This window comes from Triticum dicoccoides, chromosome 6A, assembly GCF_002162155.2.
Source record: "Triticum dicoccoides isolate Atlit2015 ecotype Zavitan chromosome 6A, WEW_v2.0, whole genome shotgun sequence".
NCBI classification, from domain to species: Eukaryota; Viridiplantae; Streptophyta; class Magnoliopsida; order Poales; family Poaceae; genus Triticum; species Triticum dicoccoides.
Genome location: NC_041390.1, coordinates 43,138,631 through 43,158,742, shown reverse-complemented (window position 1 = coordinate 43,158,742; position 20,112 = coordinate 43,138,631). Strand labels below are relative to the sequence as shown.

Genomic DNA, 20,112 nt, shown 5'->3' with positions numbered 1-20,112 from the left:
GTGCCATTAGTTTTAAAATTTTGAATAGTTTAAATTTTTATTTTTTAAAATTTATGTGAATCACTAGTTTATGAATAACTTTACTATAAAAATAGATTTTTTTTCTTTTTTGCTATTTATTTTTTATTTATACTTACAATTAAATACTTATAGTTTGATTTTAGGTCACAAAAATTATATTATTTTTGCTATTGAAGAATATTATAGTTTTATTTGAGTTGATCATAACATAATATTTTAATTGATTTTTTTTATTTTCATAAAAGTTTTGTAGTTCATTCTGTTTGTTATTAATTCATTATTTGAGCTAAATGACCCTGAAATTGGAAAGCATTTAAAATGAACTTTGAAAAAGTTGAAAGTTGGGATGGTATCATAATTTATTTTCTTTTGTTTTATGCTTTAATTTTTAATTCTTTTTTGCTTTTAGGTTAGCAAAATTATAAACTTTCTGTTAGTGCCATTAGTTTTAGAAAAATTATAAACTTTCTGTTAGTGCCATTAGTTTTCAAATTTGAAAACACTTTTTTAGTTTTTTAGTTTTCTTTGTTTATTTATTTATTTTATTTTGTGATTAACTTTACTATAAAATAGTTTTTTCCTGTTTTTTGATTTGTTTTTTGCATTATTTATTTTCTTTAGTTTTTTGCTTTAATTTTTAATTCTGTTTGCTTTTAGGTTAGCAAAATTATAAACTTTCTGTTAGTGCCATTAGTTTTAGAAAAATTATAAACTTTATGTTAGTGCCATTAGTTTTCAAATTTGAATAGTTAAAATTTGAATTCTTTGAAAATTGTTTGAATCACAAGTTTGTGATTAACTTACTAAAAAATGAGAATAGATGCGCTTATAGAGAAAATTCAACCTAAATTCCTAGTAAATTTCTATGAATTTCAGAGAAAGTCACTATGAATTTAGGTTAAACCTTTCTCTATTAGGGCATCTATTTTCACTTCGAGAGGAGCTTAACAAGGCAGAGAGGGAAGGGCTTATAAACCGGTGTGAGCCCCCTTCGGTTGGCGAGGTGGGACTAAACTCTGCCCGCAACGAGGACCAACCCTTTAGTCCCGGTTTGTGGCACAAACCGAGACTAATGGTCATGGGCCAGGGGCGAACCATAAGACATGAAAGCATTTCAAATGAACTCTGAAAAAGTTGAAAGTTGGGATGGTATCATAATTTCACCCACATAGCATGTGCATGTACAAAACGGACAATGGTAGCATGTTCGTGTGTTACAAAGTTGGCATGGTATCATCATAATAGTTGCGGGAGAAAGTCTTCACTTTTTCTTCGCTTGTGTCATTTGCTTATTGCGCCGTAACCATGGATAATCTTCATTGTTTATCAGGATGCTTGGGTCAGCCTTGACATTGAAGGGAGGAATTTCATGAAACTTTTCATAATCTTCAGACATGTCTGTCTTGCCGTCCACTCCCAGGATGTCCCTTTTTCTTGAAAGAACTATGTGGCGCTTTGGCTCATCGTATGATGTATTCGCTTCCTTATCTTTTCTTTTTCTCGGTTTGGTAGACATGTCCTTCACATAGATAACCTGTGCCACATCATTGGCTAGGACGAACGGTTCGTCAGTGTACCCAAGATTTTTCAGATCCACTGTTGTCATTCCGTACTGTGGGTCTACCTATACCCCGCCGCCTAACAGATTGACCCATTTGCACTTAAACAAAGGGACCTTAAAATCAGGTCCGTAGTCAAGTTCCCATATGTCCACTATGTAACCGTAATATGTATCCTTTCCGCTCTCGGTTGCTGCATCAAAGCGGACACCGCTGTTTTGATTGGTGCTCTTTTGATCTTGGGCGATTGTGTAAAATGTATTCCCATTTATCTCGTATCCTTTGTAAGTCAATAAAGTCAAAGATGGTCCCCTGGACAACAAGTACAACTCATCACAAACAGTGTTGTCACCTCTGAGACGTGTTTCCAACCAACTGCTGAAAGTCCTGATGTGTTCACATGTAATCCAGTCGTCGCACTGCTCCGGGTGTTTGGAGCGCAGACTGTTCTTGTGTTCATCGACATACGGGGTCACCAAGGTAGAGTTCTATAGAACTATGTAGTGTGCTTGAGACCAAGAATATCCGTCCCTGCATATTATTGAGTCTCTTCCAAGAGTGCCTTTTCCAGTCAGTCTCCCCTCATACCGCGATTTAGGGAGACCTATCTTGTTAAGGCCAGGATAGAAGTCAACACAAAACCCAATAACATCCTCTGTTTGATGGCCCATGGAGATGCTTCCTTCTGGTCTAGCGCGATTACGGACATATTTCTTTAGGACTCCCATGAACCTCTCAAAGGGGAACATATTGTGTAGAAATACGGGCCCCAGGATGACAATCTCGTCGACTAGATGAACTAGGACGTGTGTCATGATATTGAAGAAGGATGGTGGGAACACCAGCTCGAAACTGACAAGACATTGCGCCACAACACTCCTTAGCCTTGGTACGATTTCTGGATCGATCACCTTCTGAGAGATTGCATTGAGGAATGCACATAGCTTCACAATGGCTAATCGGACGTTTTCCGGTAGAAGCCCCCTCAATGCAACCGGAAGCAGTTGCGTCATAATCACGTGGCAGTCATGAGACTTTAGGTTCTGAAACTTTTTCTCTGGCATATTTATTATTCCCTTTATATTCGACGAGAAGCCAGTCGTGACCTTCATACTGAGCAGGCATTCAAAGAAAATTTCTTTCTCTTCTTTCGTAAGAGCGTAGCTGGCAGGACCTTTATACTACTTCGGAGGCATGCCGTCTTTTTCGTGCAAACATTGCAGGTCCTCCCATGCCTCAGGTGTATCTTTTGTCTTCCCATACACGCCCAAGAAGCCTAGCAGGTTCACGCAAAGGTTCTTCGTCACGTGCATCACGTCGATTGAGGAGCGGACCTCTAGGTCTTTCCAGTAGGGTAGGTCCCAAAATATAGATTTCTTCTTCCACATGGGTGCATGTCCCTCAGCGTCATTCGGAACAGCTAGTTCACCGGGACCCTTTCCAAAGATTACGTAGTGTAAATCATTGACCATAGCAAGCATGTGATCACCGGTGCGCATGGCGGGCTTCTTCCGGTGATCTGCCTCGCCTTTGAAATGCTTGCCTTTCTTTCGACATTGATGGTTGGTCGGAAGAAATCGACGATGGCCCAGGTACATGAAGGAAATATGCCCTAGAGGCAATAATAAAGTTATTATTTATTTCCTTATATCATGATAAATGTTTATTATTCATGCTAGAATTGTATTAACCAGAAACATAATACATGTGTGAATACATAGACAAACAAAGTGTCACTAGTATGCCTCTACTTGACTAGCTCGTTAATCAAAGATGGTTGTGTTTCCTAACCATAGACAAAGAGTTGTTATTTGATTAACGGGATCACATCATTAGTTGAATGATCTGATTGACATGACCCATTCCATTAGCTTAGCACCCGATCGCTTAGTATGTTGCTAATGCTTTCTTCATGACTTATACATGTTCCTATGACTGAAATTATGCAACTCCCGTTTACCGGAGGAACACTTTGTGTGCTACCAAACGTCACAACGTAACTGGGTGATTATAAAGGAGCTCTACAGGTGTCTCCAAAGGTACATGTTGGGTTGGTGTATTTCAAGATTAGGATTTGTCACTCCGTCTGACGGAGAGGTATCTCTGGGCCCTCTCGGTAATACACATCACATAAGCCTTGCAAGCATTGCAACTAATGTGTTAGTTGTGAGATGATGTATTACGGAACGAGTAAAGAGACTTGCCGGTAACGAGATTGAACTAGGTATTGGATACTGACGGTCGAATCTCGGGCAAGTAACATACCGATGACAAAGGGAACAACATATGTAGTTATGCGGTCTGACCGATAAAGATCTTCGTAGAATATGTAGGGGCCAATATGGGCATCCAGGTCCCGCTATTGGTTATTGACCGGAGACGTGTCTCGGTCATGTCTACATTGTTCTCGAACCGTAGGGTCCGCACGCTTAAAGTTACGATGACAGTTTCATTATGAGTTTATGTATTTTGATGTACTGAAGGTTGTTCGGAGTCCCGGATGTGATCATGGACATGACGAGGAGTCTCGAAATGGTCGAGACATAAAGATCGATATATTGGAAGCCTATATTTGGACATCGGAATCGTTCCGGGTGAAATCGGCATTTTACCGGAGTATCGGGGGGTTACCGGAACCCCCCGGGGGGTTATTGGGCCTACATGGGCCTTGAGGGAGAAGAGAGAAGGAGGCAGGAGGTGGCCGCGCGCCCCTCCCCTTCGTAGTCCGAATAGGACAAGGGAAGGGGGGCGGTACCCCCCCCCCCCTTTCCTTCCCCTCTTCCTCCTCTTTCCCCCCTTCTCCTTCTCCAACTAGGAAAGAAGGGAGTCCTACTCCCGGTGGGAGTAGGACTCCCCCCTGGCGCGCCCCTCCTTGGCCGGCCGCCCCCTCCCCTTGGCTCCTTTATATACGGGGGCAGGGGGCACCCTAGGAGACACAAGTTGATCTTCGTGATCGTTCCTTAGCCGTGTGCGGTGCCCCCCTCCATGATATTACACCTCGATCATATTGTAGCGGTGCTTAGGCGAAGCCCTGCGATGGTTAAACATCAAGATCGTCACCACGCCGTCGTGCTGACAAAACTCCTCCCGGAAGCTTTGCTAGATCGGAGCCCGGGGTGCGTCATCGAGCTGTACGTGTGTCAAGAACTCGGAGGTGCCGGAGTAACGGTGCTTGGATCGGTTGGACCGGGAAGACGTACGACTACTTCCTCTACGTTGCGTCAACGCTTCCGCTTCGGTCTATGAGGGTACGTAGACAACACTCTCCCCTCTCGTTGCTATGCATCACCATGATCTTGCGTGTGCGTAGGAAATTTTTTGAAATTACTACGTTCCCCAACAGTGGCATCCGAGCCTAGGTTTTATGGTTTGATGTTATATGCACGAGTAGAACACAAGTGAGTTGTGGGCGATATAAGTCATACTACCTACTAGCATGTCATACTTTGGTTCGGCGGTATTGTTGGATGAAGCGGCCCGGACCGACATTACGCGTACGCTTACGCGAGACTGGTTCTACCGCCGTGCTTTGCACACAGGTGGCTGGCGGGTGTTAGTTTCTCCAACTTTAGTTGAACCGAGTGTGGCTACGCCCGGTCCTTGCGAAGGTTAAAACGACATCAACTTGACAAACTATCGTTGTGGTTTTGATGCGTAGGTAAGATTGGTTCTTGCTTAAGCCCGTAGCAGCCACGTAAAACTTGCAACAAACAAAGTAGAGGACGTTTAACTTGTTTTTGCAGGGCATGTTGTGATGTGATATGGTCAAGACATGATGCTAAATTTTATTGTATGAGATGATCATGTTTTGTAACTGAGTTATCGGCAACTGGCAGGAGCCATATGGTTGTCGCTTTATTGTATGCAATGCAATCGCCCTGTAATGCTTTACTTTATCACTAAGCGGTAGCGATAGTCGTAGAAGCATAAGATTGGCGAGACGACAATGATGCTACGATGGAGATCAAGGTGTCGCGCCGGTGACGATGGTGATCATGACGGTGCTTCGGAGATGGAGATCACAAGCACAAGATGATGATGGCCATATCATATCACTTATATTGATTGCATGTGATGTTTATCTTTTATGCATCTTATCTTGCTTTGATTGACGGTAGCATTATAAGATGATCTCTCACTAAATTATCAAGAAGTGTTCTCCCTGAGTATGCACTGTTGCCAAAGTTCGTCGTGCCCAGACACCACGTGATGATTGGGTGTGATAAGCTCTACGTCCATCTACAACGGGTGCAAGCCAGTTTTGCACACGCGGAATACTCAGGTTAAACTTGATGAGCCTAGCATATGCAGATATGGCCTCGGAACACAGAGACCGAAAGGTCGAGCGTGAATCATATAGTAGATATGATCAACATAATGATGTTCACCATTGAAAACTAATCCATTTCACGTGATGATCGGTTATGGTTTAGTTGATTTGGATCACGTGATCACTTAGAGGATTAGAGGGATGTCTATCTAAGTGGGAGTTCTTAAGTAATATGATTAATTGAACTTAAATTTATCATGAACTTAGTACCTAATAGTATCTTGCTTATGTATGTTTCATTGTAGATAGATGGCCCGTGCAGTTGTTCCGTTGAATTTTAATGCGTTCCTTGAGAAAGAAAAGTTGAAAGATGATGGTAGCAATTACACGGACTGGGTCCGTAACTTGAGGATTATCCTCATTGCTGCACAGAAGAATTACGTCCTGAAAGCACCGCTGGGTGCCAGGCCTGCTGCTGGAGCAACACCAGATGTTATGAATGTCTGGCAGAGCAAAGCTGATGACTACTCGATAGTTCAGTGTGCCATGCTTTGCGGCTTAGAATCGGGGCTTCAAGGATGTTTTGAATGTCATGGAGCATATGAGATGTTCCAGGAGTTGAAGTTAATATTTCAAGCAAATGCCCGGATTGAGAGATATGAAGTCTCCAATAAGTTCTATAGCTGCAAGATGGAGGAGAACAGTTCTGTCAGTGAGCATATACTCAAAATGTCTGGGTATAATAATCACTTGATTCAGATGGGAGTTAATCTTCCAGATGATTGCGTCATTGACAGAATTCTCCAATCACTGCCACCAAGCTACAAGAGCTTCGTGATGAACTATAATATGCAAGGGATGAATAAGACTATTCCCGAGCTCTTCGCAATGTTGAAAGCTGCGGAGGTAGAAATCAAAAAGGAGCATCAAGTGTTGATGGTCAACAAGACCACTAGTTTCAAGAAAAAGGGCAAAGGGAAGAAGAAGGGAAACTTCAAGAAGAACAACAAGCAAGTTTCTGCTCAAGAGAAGAAACCCAAGCCTGAAACTGTGTGCTTCTACTGCAAGCAGACTGGTCACTGGAAGCGGAACTGCCTCAAGTATTTGGCGGATAAGAAGGATGGAAAGGTGAGCAAAGGTATATGTGATATAGATGTTATTGATGTGTACCTTACTAGAGCTCGCAGTAGCACCTGGGTATTTGATACTGATTCCGTTGCTAATATTTGCAACTCGAAACAGGGACTACGGATTAATCGAACACTGGCAAAGGACGAGGTGACGATGCGCGTGGGAAATGGTTCCAAATTCGATGTGATCGCGGTCGGCATGCTACCTCTACATCTACCTTCGGGATTAGTATTAGACCTAAATAATTGTTATTTGGTGCCAGCGTTGAGCATGAACATTATATCTGGATCTTGTTTGATGCGGGACGGTTATTCATTTAAATCAGAGAATAGTGGTTGTTCTATTTATATGAGTAATATCTTTTATGGTCATGCACCCTTGAAGAGTGGTCTATTTTTGATGAATCTCGATAGTAGTGATACACATATTCATAATGTTGAAGCCAAAAGATGCAGAGTTGATAATGATAGTGCAACTTATTTGTGGCACTGCCGTTTAGGTCATATCGGTGTAAAGCGCATGAAGAAACTCCATACTGATGGACTTTTGGAACCACTTGATTATGAATCACTTGGTACTTGCGAACCGTGCCTCATGGGCAAGATGACTAAAACGCCGTTCTCCGGTACTATGGAGAGAGCAACAGATTTGTTGGAAATCATACATACAGATGTATGTGGTCCGATGAATGTTTAGGCTCGTGGCGGATATCGTTATTTTCTCACCTTCACGGATGATTTAAGCAAATATGGGTATATCTACTTAATGAAACATAAGTCTGAAACATTTGAAAAGTTCAAAGAATTTCAGAGTGAAGTAGAAAATCATCGTAACAAGAAAATAAAGTTTCTATGATCTGATCGTGGAGGAGAATATTTGAGTTACGAGTTTGGTGTACATTTGAAACAATGCGGAATAGTTTCGCAACTCACGCCACCCGGAACACCACAGCGTAATGGTGTGTCCGAACGTCGTAATCGCACTTTACTAGATATGGTGCGATCTATGATGTCTCTTACTGATTTACCGCTATTGTTTCGGGGTTATGCTTTAGAGACGGCCGCATTCACGTTAAATAGGGCACCATCGAAATCCGTTGAGACGACGCCTTATGAACTATGGTTTGGCAAGAAACCAAAGTTGTCGTTTCTTAAAGTTTGGGGCTGCGATGCTTATGTGAAAAAACTTCAACCTGATAAGCTCGAACCCAAATCGGAGAAATGTGTCTTCATAGGATACCCAAAGGAGACTGTTGGGTACACCTTCTATCACAGATCCGAAGGCAAGACATTCATTGCTAAGAATGGATTCTTTCTAGAGAAGGAGTTTCTCTCGAAAGAAGTGAGTGGGAGGAAAGTAGAACTTGATGAGGTAACTGTACCTGCTCCCTTATTGGAAAGTAGTTCATCACAGAAACCGGTTTCTGCGATACCTACACCAATTAGTGAGGAATTTAATGATGATGATCATGAAATTTCAGATCAAGTAACTACTGAGCCTCGTAGATCAACCAGAGTAAGATCCGCACCAGAGTGGTACGGTAATCCTGTTCTGAAAGTCATGCTACTAGATCATGATGAACCTACGAACTATGAAGAAGCGATGGTGAGCCCAGATTCCGCAAAATGGCTTGAAGCCATGAAATTTGAGATGGGATCCATGTATGAGAACAAAGTATGGACTTTGGTTGACTTGCCCGATGATCGGCAAGCAATTGAGAATAAATGGATCTTCAAGAAGAAGACTGACGCTGACGGTAATATTACTGTCTACAAAGCTCGACTTGTCGCAAAAGGGTTTCGGCAAGTTCAAGGGGTTGACTACGATGAGACCTTCTCACCCGTAGCGATGCTTAAGTCTGTCCGAATCATGTTAGCAATTGCTGCATTTTATGATTATGAAATTTGGCAGATGGATGTAAAAACTACATTCCAGAATGGATTTCTGGAAGAAGAGTTGTATATGATGCAACCAGAAGGTTTTGTCGATCCAACGGGAGCTAACAAAGTGTGCAAGCTCCAGCGATCCATTTATGGACTGGTGCAAGCCTCTCGGAGTTGGAATAAACGCTTTGATAGTGTGATCAAAGCATTTGGTTTTATACAGACTTTCGGAGAAGCCTGTATTTACAAGAAAGTGAGTGGGAGCTCTGTAGCATTTCTAATATTGTATGTGGATGACATATTACTGATTGGAAATGATATAGAATTTCTGGATAGCGTAAAGGGATACTTGAATAAGAGTTTTTCAATGAAAGACCTCGGTGAAGCTGCTTACATATTGGGCATTAAGATCTATAGAGATAGATCAAGACGCTTAATTGGACTTTCACAAAGCACATACCTTGACAAAGTTTTGAAGAAGTTCAAAATGGATCAAGCAAAGAAAGGGTTCTTGCCTGTGTTACAAGGTGTGAAGTTGAGTAAGACTCAATGCCCGACCACTGCAGAAGATAGAGAGAAAATGAAAGATGTTCCCTATGCTTCAGCCATAGGCTCTATCATGTATGCAATGATGTGTACCAGACCTGATGTGTGCCTTGCTATAAGTTTAGCAGGGGGTACCAAAGTAATCCAGGAGTGGATCACTGGACAACGGTCAAGAACATCCTGAAGTACCTAAAAAGGACTAAGGATATGTTTCTCGTATATGGAGGTGACAAAGAGCTCATCGTAAACGGTTACATTGATGCAAGCTTTGACACTGATCCGGACGATTCTAAATCGCAAACCGGATACGTGTTTACATTAAACGGTGGAGCTGTCAGTTGGTGCAGTTCTAAACAAAGCGTCGTGGAGGGATCTACATGTGAAGCGGAGTACATAGCTGCTTCGGAAGCAGCAAACGAAGGAGTCTGGATGAAGGAGTTCATATCTGATCTAGGTGTCATACCTAGTGCATCGGGTCCAATGAAAATCTTTTGTGACAATACTGGTGCAATTGCCTTGGCAAAGGAATCTAGATTTCACAAAATAACCAAGCACATCAAGAGACGCTTCAATTCCATCCGGGATCTAGTCCAGGTGGAAGACATAGAGATTTGCAAGATACATACGGATCTGAATGTAGCAGACCCGTTGACTAAGCCTCTTCCACGAGCAAAACATGATCAGCACCAAGGCTCCATGGGTGTTAGAATCATTACTGTGTAATCTAGATTATTGACTCTAGTGCAAGTGGGAGACTGAAGGAAATATGCCCTAGAGGCAATAATAAAGTTATTATTTATTTCCTTATATCATGATAAATGTTTATTATTCATGCTAGAATTGTATTAACCGGAAACATAATACATGTGTGAATACATAGACAAACAAAGTGTCACTAGTATGCCTCTACCTGACTAGCTCGTTAATCAAAGATGGTTGTGTTTCCTAACCATAGACAAAGAGTTGTTATTTGATTAACGGGATCACATCATTAGTTGAATGATCTGATTGACATGACCCATTCCATTAGCTTAGCACCCGATCGTTTAGTATGTTGCTATTGCTTTCTTCATGACTTATACATGTTCCTATGACTATGAGATTATGCAACTCCCGTTTACCAGAGGAACACTTTGTGTGCTACCAAACGTCACAACGTAACTGGGTGATTATAAAGGAGCTCTACAGGTGTCTCCAAAGGTACATGTTGGATTGGCGTATTTCGAGATTAGGATTTGTCACTTCGTCTGACGGAGAGGTATCTCTGGGCCCTCTCAGTAATACACATCACATAAGCCTTGCAAGCATTGCAACTAATGTGTTAGTTGTGAGATGATGTATTACGGAACGAGTAAAGAGACTTGCCGGTAACGAGATTGAACTAGGTATTGGATACCGACGATCGAATCTCGGGCAAGTGACATACCGATGACAAAGGGAACAACGTATGTAGTTATGCGGTCTAACCGATAAAGATCTTCGTAGAATATGTAGGAGCCAATATGGGCATCCAGGTCCCGCTATTGGTTATTAACCGGAGACGTGTCTCGGTCATGTCTACATTGTTCTCGAACCGTAGGGTCCGCACGCTAAAAGTTACGATGACAGTTTCATTATGAGTTTATGTATTTTGATGTACCGAAGGTTGTTCGGAGTCCCGGATGTGATCACGGACATGAAGAGGAGTCTCGAAATGGTCGAGACATAAAGATCGATATATTGGAAGCCTATATTTGGACATCGGAATCGTTCCGGGTGAAATCGGCATTTTACCGGAGTACCGGGGGGTTACCGGAACCCCCAGGGGGTTATTGGGCCTACATGGGCCTTGAGGGAGAAGAGAGAAGGAGGCGGGAGGTGGCCGCGCGCCCCTCCCATTCCTAGTCCGAATAGGACAAGGGAAGGGGGGCGCCCCCCCCCCTTTCCTTCCCCTCTTCCTCCTCTTTCCCCCCTTCTCCTTCTTCAACTAGGAAAGAAGGGAGTCCTACTCCCGGTGGGAGTAGGACTCCCCCCTGGCGCGCCCCTCCTTGGCCGGCCGCCCCCTCCCCTTGGCTCCTTTATATACGGGGGCAGGGGGGCACCCTAGGAGACACAAGTTGATCTTCGTGATCGTTCCTTAGCCGTGTGCGGTGCCCCCCTCCACGATATTACACCTCGATCATATTGTAGCGGTGCTTAGGCGAAGCCCTGCGACGGTTAAACATCAAGATCGTCACCACGCCGTCGTGCTGACGAAACTCCTCCCCGAAGCTTTGCTGGATCGGAGCCCGGGGTGCGTCATCGAGCTGTACATGTGTCAAGAACTCGGAGGTGCCGGAGTAACGGTGCTTGGATCGGTTGGACCGGGAAGACGTACGACTACTTCCTCTACGTTGCGTCAACGCTGCCGCTTCGGTCTACGAGGGTACGTAGACAACACTCTCCCCTCTCATTGCTATGCATCACCATGATCTTGCATGTGCATAGGAAATTTTTTGAAATTACTACGTTCCCCAACAGTACACATTCTTCCTGCATTTGTCCAGGTATATACTTTCAGTGTCATCTAAACAGTGCGTGCATGCGTGGTATCCTTTGTTTGTCTGTCCTGAAAGGTTACTGAGAGCGGGCCAATCGTTGATGGTCACGAACAGCAACACCTTATGGTTAAATTCCTCCTGTCTGTGCTCATCCCACGTACGTACACCGTTTTCATTCCACAGCTGTAAAAGTTCTTCAACTAATGGCCTTAGGTACACATCAATGTCGTTGCCGGGTTGCTTAGGGCCTTGGATGAGAACTGGCATCATAATGAACTTCCGCTTCATGCACATTCAAGGAGGAAGGTTATACATACATAGAGTCACGGGCCAGGTGCTGTGATTGCTGCTCTGCTCCCCGAAAGGATTAATGCCATTCGCGCTTAAAGCAAACCATACATTCCTTGGGTCCTTTGCAAACTCATCCCAGTACTATTTCTCGATTTTTCTCCACTGCGACCCGTCAGCGGGTGCTCTCAACTTCCCATCTTTCTTTGGGTTCTCACTGTGCCATCGCATCAACTTGGCATGCTCTTCGTTTTTGAACAGACGTTTCAACCGTGGTATTATAGGAGCATACCACATAACCTTCGCAGGAACCCTCTTCCTGGGGGGCTCGCCGTCAACATCACCAGGGTCATCTCGTCTGATCTTATACCGCAATGCACCGCATACCGGGCATGCATTCAGATCCTTGTATGCACCGCGGTAGAGGATGCAGTCATTAGGGCATGCATGTATCTTCTCCACCTCCAATCCTAGAGGGCATACGACCTTCTTTGCTGCGTATGTACTGTCGGGCAATTCGTTATCCTTTGGAAGCTTCTTCTTCAATATTTTCAGTAGCTTCTCAAATCCTTTGTCAGCCACAGCATTCTCTGCCTTCCACTGCAGCAATTCCAGTACGGTACCGAGCTTTGTGTTGCCATCTTCGCAATTGGGATATAACCCTTTTTTGTGATCCTCTAACATGCGATCGAACTTCAGCTTCTCCTTTTGACTAATGCATTGCGTCCTTGCATCGACAATGACCCGGCGGAGATCATCATCATCGGGCACATCGTCTGGTTCCTCTTGATCTTCAACAGCTTCACCCTTTGCAGCATCATTGGGCACATCGTCTGGTTCCTCTTGATCTTCACCAGCTCCCCCCGTTGCAGCATCACCGTATTCAGGGGGCACATAGTTGTCATCGTACTCTTCTTCTTCGCCGTCTTCCATCATAACCCCTATTTCTCCGTGCCTCGTCCAAACATTATAGTGTGGCATGAAACCCTTGTAAAGCAGGTGGGAGTGAAGGATTTTCCGGTTAGAGTAAGACCTCGTATTCCCACATTCAGTGCATGGACAACACATAAAACCATTCTGCTTGTTTGCCTCAGCCGCATCGAGAAACTCATGCACGCCCTTAATGTACTCGCGGGTGTGTCTGTCACCGTACATCCATTGCCGGTTCATCTGCGTGCATTATATATAATTAAGTGTCCAAATTAATAGAAGTTCATCATCACATTAAAACCAAAGTGCATACATAGTTCTCATGTAACAACATATAGCTCTCCAGAGCATCTAATTAATTAAACCATACATTGAAACTATGTAAAACATTTCAATGCGAAAACAAATGCGATCATAATCGCAACCAAGGTAACAATTGATCCAACGGCATAATGATACCAAGCCTCGGTATGAATGGAATATTTTCTAATCTTTCTAATTTTCAAGCGCATTGCATCCATCTTGATCTTGTGATCATCGACGACATCCACAACATGCAACTCCAACATCATCTTCTCCTCCTCAATTTTTTTTATTTTTTCCTTCAACAAATTGTTTTCTTCTTCAACTAAATTTAACCTCTCGACAATAGGGTCGGTTGGCATTTCCGATTCACATACATCCTAGATAAATAAAATCTATGTCACGTTGGTCGGCATAATTTTCATAAACAATAAATGAACCAGTAGTTATAAAGATAATATACATACCACATCCGAATCATAGACAGGACGAGGGCCGACGGGGGCGGATACCAAAACCATCGCACTATATAAGATGCAATAATAAATGTAAGAAAATGATACAAGTATCTATCTAAACATACAAGTAAGAATATTTTTCCTTTCAGAAAGAAGATAAGAACAAGAGGCTCACCACGGTGGTGTCGGTGATGAGATCGGCGCGGGTGATCGACGGCGGTGAAGACGGGGACGGGGCGGGACGGACCGCTAAATCTAGACAAATCTCGAGGAAAATGGAGTTTGGAGGTCGAGCTTCGAGAGGAGAAAGCTTAAGTAGTGTGGCTCGGGCATTCCATCGAACACCTCATGTGCATAGGAGGTGAGCTAGAGCACCACAAAGCCCTCTCACCCTCGGCCAGAAAAAACAGAGCACTGTGCTCTGCTCTTGCGCGAGGGGGTATATATAGGCACCTCATTGGTCTTGGTTGGTGACATGAGCCGGGACTAAAGGGGAGCCTTTGGTCCCGGTTCAAGCCACCAACCGGGACCAATGATGGTGGGCCAGGAGCGAGGCCCATTGGTCCCGGTTCATCCCACAAACCGGGACCAAAAGGTCCAGATGAACCGGGACCAATGGCCCACGTGGCCCGGCCGGCCCCCTGGGCTCATGAACCGGGACCAATGCCCACATTGGTCCCGGTTCTAGACTGAACCGGGACTAATGGGCTGACCCGGCCTGGACCATAGCCCTGTTTTCTACTAATGCTAGGATATCTCGACCCAATGTACATGCACACATGGCGCCTCACAGAGAAAAGTGATGTTTATAGCTTTGGTGTTATGCTTATAGAGTTAATGACCAGAAAGAAACCATTTACCTATATGGCTTCCGAAGGCAATGGTCTTGTGGCACATTTTGCAACCTTATTTGCAGAAGGGAATTTGTCGGAGATATTAGATCCACAAGTTATGAGTGAAGGTGGCAACAGAATTGATGAAATCGCTGCAATTGCAGTAGCATGTGTTAAGTTAAGAGGGGAGGAACGGCCAACCATGAGACAAATGGAGTTGAGACTGGAAGCTGCTCAATCACCTGAGGAATTTGAGGCAAATGGTGATATTGTAGCAAATTCTCCATTAGCATGCGGAGCGGGATTGACTAGCAGGCAGTATAGTATGGAAGATGAGTACGCGTTGTCTGCAAGATATCCACGGTAGTTCTGCTTATGTGAGTTGAGCACAGTTAACTTTTGAAGATTTATGTGCAATCTGCTACATTAGTGATTAAAAACGTTCCGAGACCTATTTTCCAATGGCAGCTTTGGTCCTTAGTTTTTTATTATTTTTCATATCCAGTGTAAAAAAAAATAAACCAACCCAAGGGCTAACCCTCGTTGGCATTTTTGATAGGAGAAACTCCGTGAACACCGCGAGTCCGAACCAGGACTTGAACTCGGGTGGGCTGACAGCAACCCCAGCTGCCTAGCCAACGGGTCGACGCCCCGTCCTCCATATCCAGTGTAAACTCACGGTCAGCTTTGTAAGCTCATTGTAGTCGATTTATCTGCCTCTGGGACAAAAGATATCTGTTGCACTGCTTTCATGGTGGCTGTTTTCTACTTCCTGTAGCTAAACCTCTATTTTCCTTTCTGTACTGAACCATGCTAGATCTAATTCAAACATATCTAATTTGAGTGATCCGTGGCTTCATGCGGTGAGTTCCAAGTAAAGCCCCATTTCATTATCTAAAAAACTATTTGAATCATGAAAATTCCATATGTATCTAATACTGAAGAATGCTTAAAGAGATTGTAACCGACAGATGTAATAATCTATTACCCCCAGGAATTTTCTGTCTACTTGCTGAGCTGAATCAACTTAAAGTTCATATTGTTTGCATGCCAAACAAAACGTTTTATTTTCGACCGACCAGAGATGCCATATATGCAAAGATCTGTTACGGTTCAAGAAACAATAGTATCAGCTTCGATTAATTTGGGTAAGATGCAGCTATGTCAGTACTAGGATGCACATACCCGAGATCCAATAGATGTTCTTGTGCAGGACTTGAAAAACACAGCTGAGGTTACTAGGAATAATTAAACTTCACATTTTCAATAGGTTTCTAAAATTTCACCATAAAGTAAGGCACATCAAAGCAGGGGTTAAACACCAGCTACAACTTGAAAAAAATGTCAGCAGGGCAGTAAAATTACCTTAAGGGAGCTGCCAAGGACTCGAGGGACAAGTCTAATATGCAGTCAGAGGCCTGGTTACTTTCGTGCCTTAAGACCCTAGTTCACCATTCGGAAAGAGATGACTATTTTTTCCAGCATTCACACAACACCCATCTTGTATCAATCTACAACATAAAGAAGATATTATGCCTATTCGGAACCTCCTACTCTACAATAAACAGCTTGCCATTCATCTGGAAACTGGCACAAATGAGGAAAAGAACTGCCCGAGTTTCCTTAAAAGATTGGGCAAAAATGGTTGCTGATCACTTGCATTGGGCTTCTGATCCGTGCTCTCCTCAGGCACCACGGAAGTCAACTCAGTGGCCAGCCATTGTTTCACCCTGTCTCGCTTCGCCACAAGCCGGCCTTTGTTCCTCGCAGACAGCCGCAGAGGGCTCCCCATCCGGCTCAGAACCTCTTGTGCCAGCTCCCGCACTTTGGGCTCGCCTCGGACATCGCTGTGCTTCCCGACACCGCACACCACAGACACTTCCAATGGTAATGTGCGCCCCCCTTTCAGTGCGGCCACCCACTGCAGCATCAGCACATAGGCAGAAGTTATACTGAACCCATGCAGGTTCAGCTTCACCTCAGTTTCTGACCAAACCATCGCCTTGGTCAACACTGATGAGGTGGACAGAAGCTCCTGCACCACCTCAGCTTCTGCCGGCCATGGAGATGTAGACTTGACCTTCCTCACCAACTTCGCCGCCGACAACGGTAGCGAAGGGCCCAATTCACGGGCCATCAACACCACTGTCGGGCACGAGTTGAGCACAAAATTGTAGGCTTTCGTGGTCGGTGCGACGCACAATTTTCGCATCTTCTTCAGCCACATTAGCATCTTACCATGGTCACGGCAAGCGCTGTAGCATGAGAGGACAATGTTCGCCGCGCCGGTGCCCAGGCGGATGCCGGCGTCAGACATGGACGCAATCACCCTCTCCATCTCAGCCAATTGGCCTGCCTTACCATAGCATTTCGCCACCAATCCGAACTGAAACGCATCAGGCTGGTACCCCAGAGACACCATCTCCCGGAGCGCCTCCTCGGCCTCGGCGGCGAGGCCCATCATGCATAGGGATTTAATCATGGCCATGTAGGTCTTGGCGCCCCCGGCGAGCGGCGTCGGCATCACCCGGAGCTGCGAGTAGAAATCCATGGCCCGGCGCTTCAGTCCCCGCGAGGAGAAGGCCGCCATGAGGTCGCAGTAGAAGAGGACCACCTCAGCGGTGGACTCGAGGCGCGCGGCGGAGTCGGCGATGAGGGATCTGGATTCCTCCGCGGCGCCGTTGGCCTCGAGCAAGGCGGCGACGGCTGCGGCGTGGATCGAGCTCCACTTGAACCACCGGGCCTGGGTCACCGCTTCGTAGAACTGCGGCAAACGTTCAGAATTTCGCCGGCGAGGTCAGCGAGAGGGAGAGGGGAGTTGGAGAGAAGGAGGGGTGCGCGGGGGCTCACGGGGACGGCGAGGGGGTCGGAGTCCATGAGGAGGCGGGAGAGCGCGGCGAGGGCGGCGCGCTTCGACTTGGTGCCGACGTAGCCGCGGATGACGCGCTCCGCGGCGCCCGCCGTCACCGTGCGCTCCAGCTCCGACATGAGCCGCCGCTCGCTCCGCCAGCTCGAGCCCCCTCCGGATGCGGCGCGACGCAGAGACGCCGACGCGGGGGAGAACCTCCGGCGACGCAATGCGGCCGGCCCCGGCGCCGGTGGCGGTAGGGACGCCACCGCCGGCATTGCTGCTTGGGGGCAGGAGCGCGCTAGGCTGTGCAAGGTATCAGATGAACGTACCTTATCTATCTGCTTAAACCAGAGTCCTCAAAAGGAGATAATGTAACAGGGATACGACAATATGTTAAAAAAATCATTTCACATTTCAAATTTAGTTGAAAAAATACAGTACTTGTTAATATTGTATAGTTTGTGTTCAGTTGTAGATGTAGACTTAATGGTTCCATTTTTATTGGAGCAATGGAGGATTTTATTGGAGAATTTTATTATAGAAATGTGTAACAATTTAGGAAGAGACATAATAATTTCTTTTAAGAGAGGAAAAAAGATTGATTTCAAATTTTTTTGATGAAATGATTAATTATATTTGTTATTTAGGCAGGTTTATTAATTATAGAAGGTTTAGTACCTTGGGAGCGAGCAAAAAAGACACTAAAATATGGGCAACTCAAACGCACCGACACAAATGAACGCAGATTTGATCCGCTTTTTGTCTGTTTGGATCGACAGTAGGGGCAGCGTTTAGCCCCGTCCACATTTTGCTAGCCAGTGCATCCAACCGGCTGACGCATTTCGTTCCCGTGGCCGGTATGCGGCCATATTTTTACACAACTTTTGCATACAAATCTAAACATTGCCGAAAGTTTAAATCACATAGTTTCATCACAATGATCAATAGTTTACAACCAAATAAAAATATCATAATTTGCAAACCAAATGAAATTTAAATTGTTACAAATACATTAAAATAAATACGGTTAAACACATGTCTCACCATCCGGAAGCGGCGTCGGAAAAGTTTGAGGTTGAAGAGTGGGGACGTGCACTGAAAGTAATCGGCGAAGAGTATGTAATGGCCGCTCTCTCTGTTGTGATTCAACACCGGAGCATGGCTCGAGATCAAGCCCCTAAACCTCGGCCGCTGCCTAGCAATGTGGTCACTGACGACGATAGTCGCAACCAAAAAATCCTCATCGACCAATGATGAATCTTCGAATGAACACATGAAGTTATTGAAAAAGAACTCATCCCCACTATCCATGATACCTTGTGGGCAAAGCGCCGAACACCTTACGGGTGTGGTGGAGAAGTCGGCCGGTGAAGAGCATCATGTCTTTTTCACGTACAGGTAGCAAGCCTGTTGAAGTGAAGGCGGTCGTGGAGCAAGGCTGGCGGGCTTGGAGCTAGGCAGGTGGCGGTGGAGGCGAGGGGGTGGCATGGCCGTAGAGGTGCTACAACAGTGTCAAAAAGAGGCCGCCAACGCCGGCAAGAGTGGGCATCCGATGTGGCGTGGAGGTGGTGGAAGTGTGTGGATGCGGGGCGGCAGCCTCAGCGGCGTCCAAGCGAACGGAAGTGGCCGGAGGTGTTGTGTCAGGACCTCGACTCAATGCCACATCGATCTAGCATGTAACACCTCATATCACTTTGCGGCCTCACGCACGGTATTCCCACGGGTGTCGCCTTACCCTTTGCCCGGGACCGTTTGCGCCTTTTGGCACACGTATATGACAGTGTCGCTAGCATCCATATGATAAGGAGCCCGGGCTGACATGGCTAGTCGTAAACCCAAAGTGGCACAGACTTACAGGGACAGGCATCCGTGACCCAGCATCGAACGTGTCGGTCATCAGCGAGTGAATCCAGGCTGTAGCACTGGGCTAGCAGGACTCCGGTGAACCGGGCTGTAGCGGGCTAACAGGACTCCGGTATTCATCGCGTGACATTTCCCCGAAGGGACAGACACAGGAACGAAGAAGGACACATGCCGGCCAGCCTAAGTGTTCCGGAGCAGTAGCAAGCTACCATGGCTCGGTGGAAACACTAGGAGACATTTCCCCGTAGGAGAGGCTACTAAAGATAAACAACTAGATGGTCAGATCCCACACATACCAAGCATTTCAATAACATACACACAATATGCTCGATATGTGCAAATACAACATGGCATCACAACATGACTCTACGACTCAAGTAATTTATTCAATAGGCTCCGAGGAGCGCGATATTACAATCATGGGTCTCATGACCCAACAATCAGAGCATACAAGTCAAAGCACAAGCGGAAGCTATCATGTCTGAGTACAGACATCTATAAATGAAAAAGGCTGAGAAGCCTGACTATCTATCAGATCCTGCCGAGGGCACAAGATCGTAGCTGAGGTATCAAGCTAAACGTCGAAGTCCACGTGGAACTACTAGCGAGACCGAAGTCTCTCTGCAAAAACATAAAATAGGCAAACGTGAGTACAAA

At 45.2% G+C, this 20,112-nt stretch overlaps 2 protein-coding genes across 2 annotated transcripts in view; one reads left to right on the top strand and one right to left on the bottom strand.

Annotated features, from left to right (window-relative positions):
- LOC119315604 (putative wall-associated receptor kinase-like 16) overlaps window positions 1-15,108 on the top strand; it is a 38,629-nt gene extending 23,521 nt beyond the window's left edge. The window contains exon 2 of the mRNA XM_037590159.1: window positions 14,655-15,108. Coding sequence (XP_037446056.1) covers window positions 14,655-15,108 — 454 coding nt within the window. The remainder of the gene's footprint in view (window positions 1-14,654) is intronic.
- Window positions 15,109-16,136: 1,028 nt separating this feature from the next.
- On the bottom strand, window positions 16,137-17,915 carry LOC119314565 (pentatricopeptide repeat-containing protein At2g17033-like). The gene is made up of 2 exons (XM_037589267.1): window positions 17,592-17,915; window positions 16,137-17,505 (listed from the first exon to the last, which is right to left on the bottom strand). Exons 1-2 carry the CDS (start codon window positions 17,865-17,867, stop codon window positions 16,318-16,320), a joined length of 1,464 nt encoding a protein of 487 aa, XP_037445164.1. The 5' UTR covers window positions 17,868-17,915; the 3' UTR covers window positions 16,137-16,317.
- Between the last annotated feature and the right edge of the window lie 2,197 nt (window positions 17,916-20,112).

Bases quoted from the DNA above. Each gene is read 5' to 3' on its own strand.
- LOC119314565 (XM_037589267.1), bottom strand. From the start codon at position 17,867: ATGCCGGCGGTGGCGTCCCTACCGCCACCGGCGCCGGGGCCGGCCGCA. The intron at 17,506-17,591 runs GTGAGCCCCCGC...CGTTTGCCGCAG, and splicing joins CCGACCCCCTCGCCGTCCCC to TTCTACGAAGCGGTGACCCA.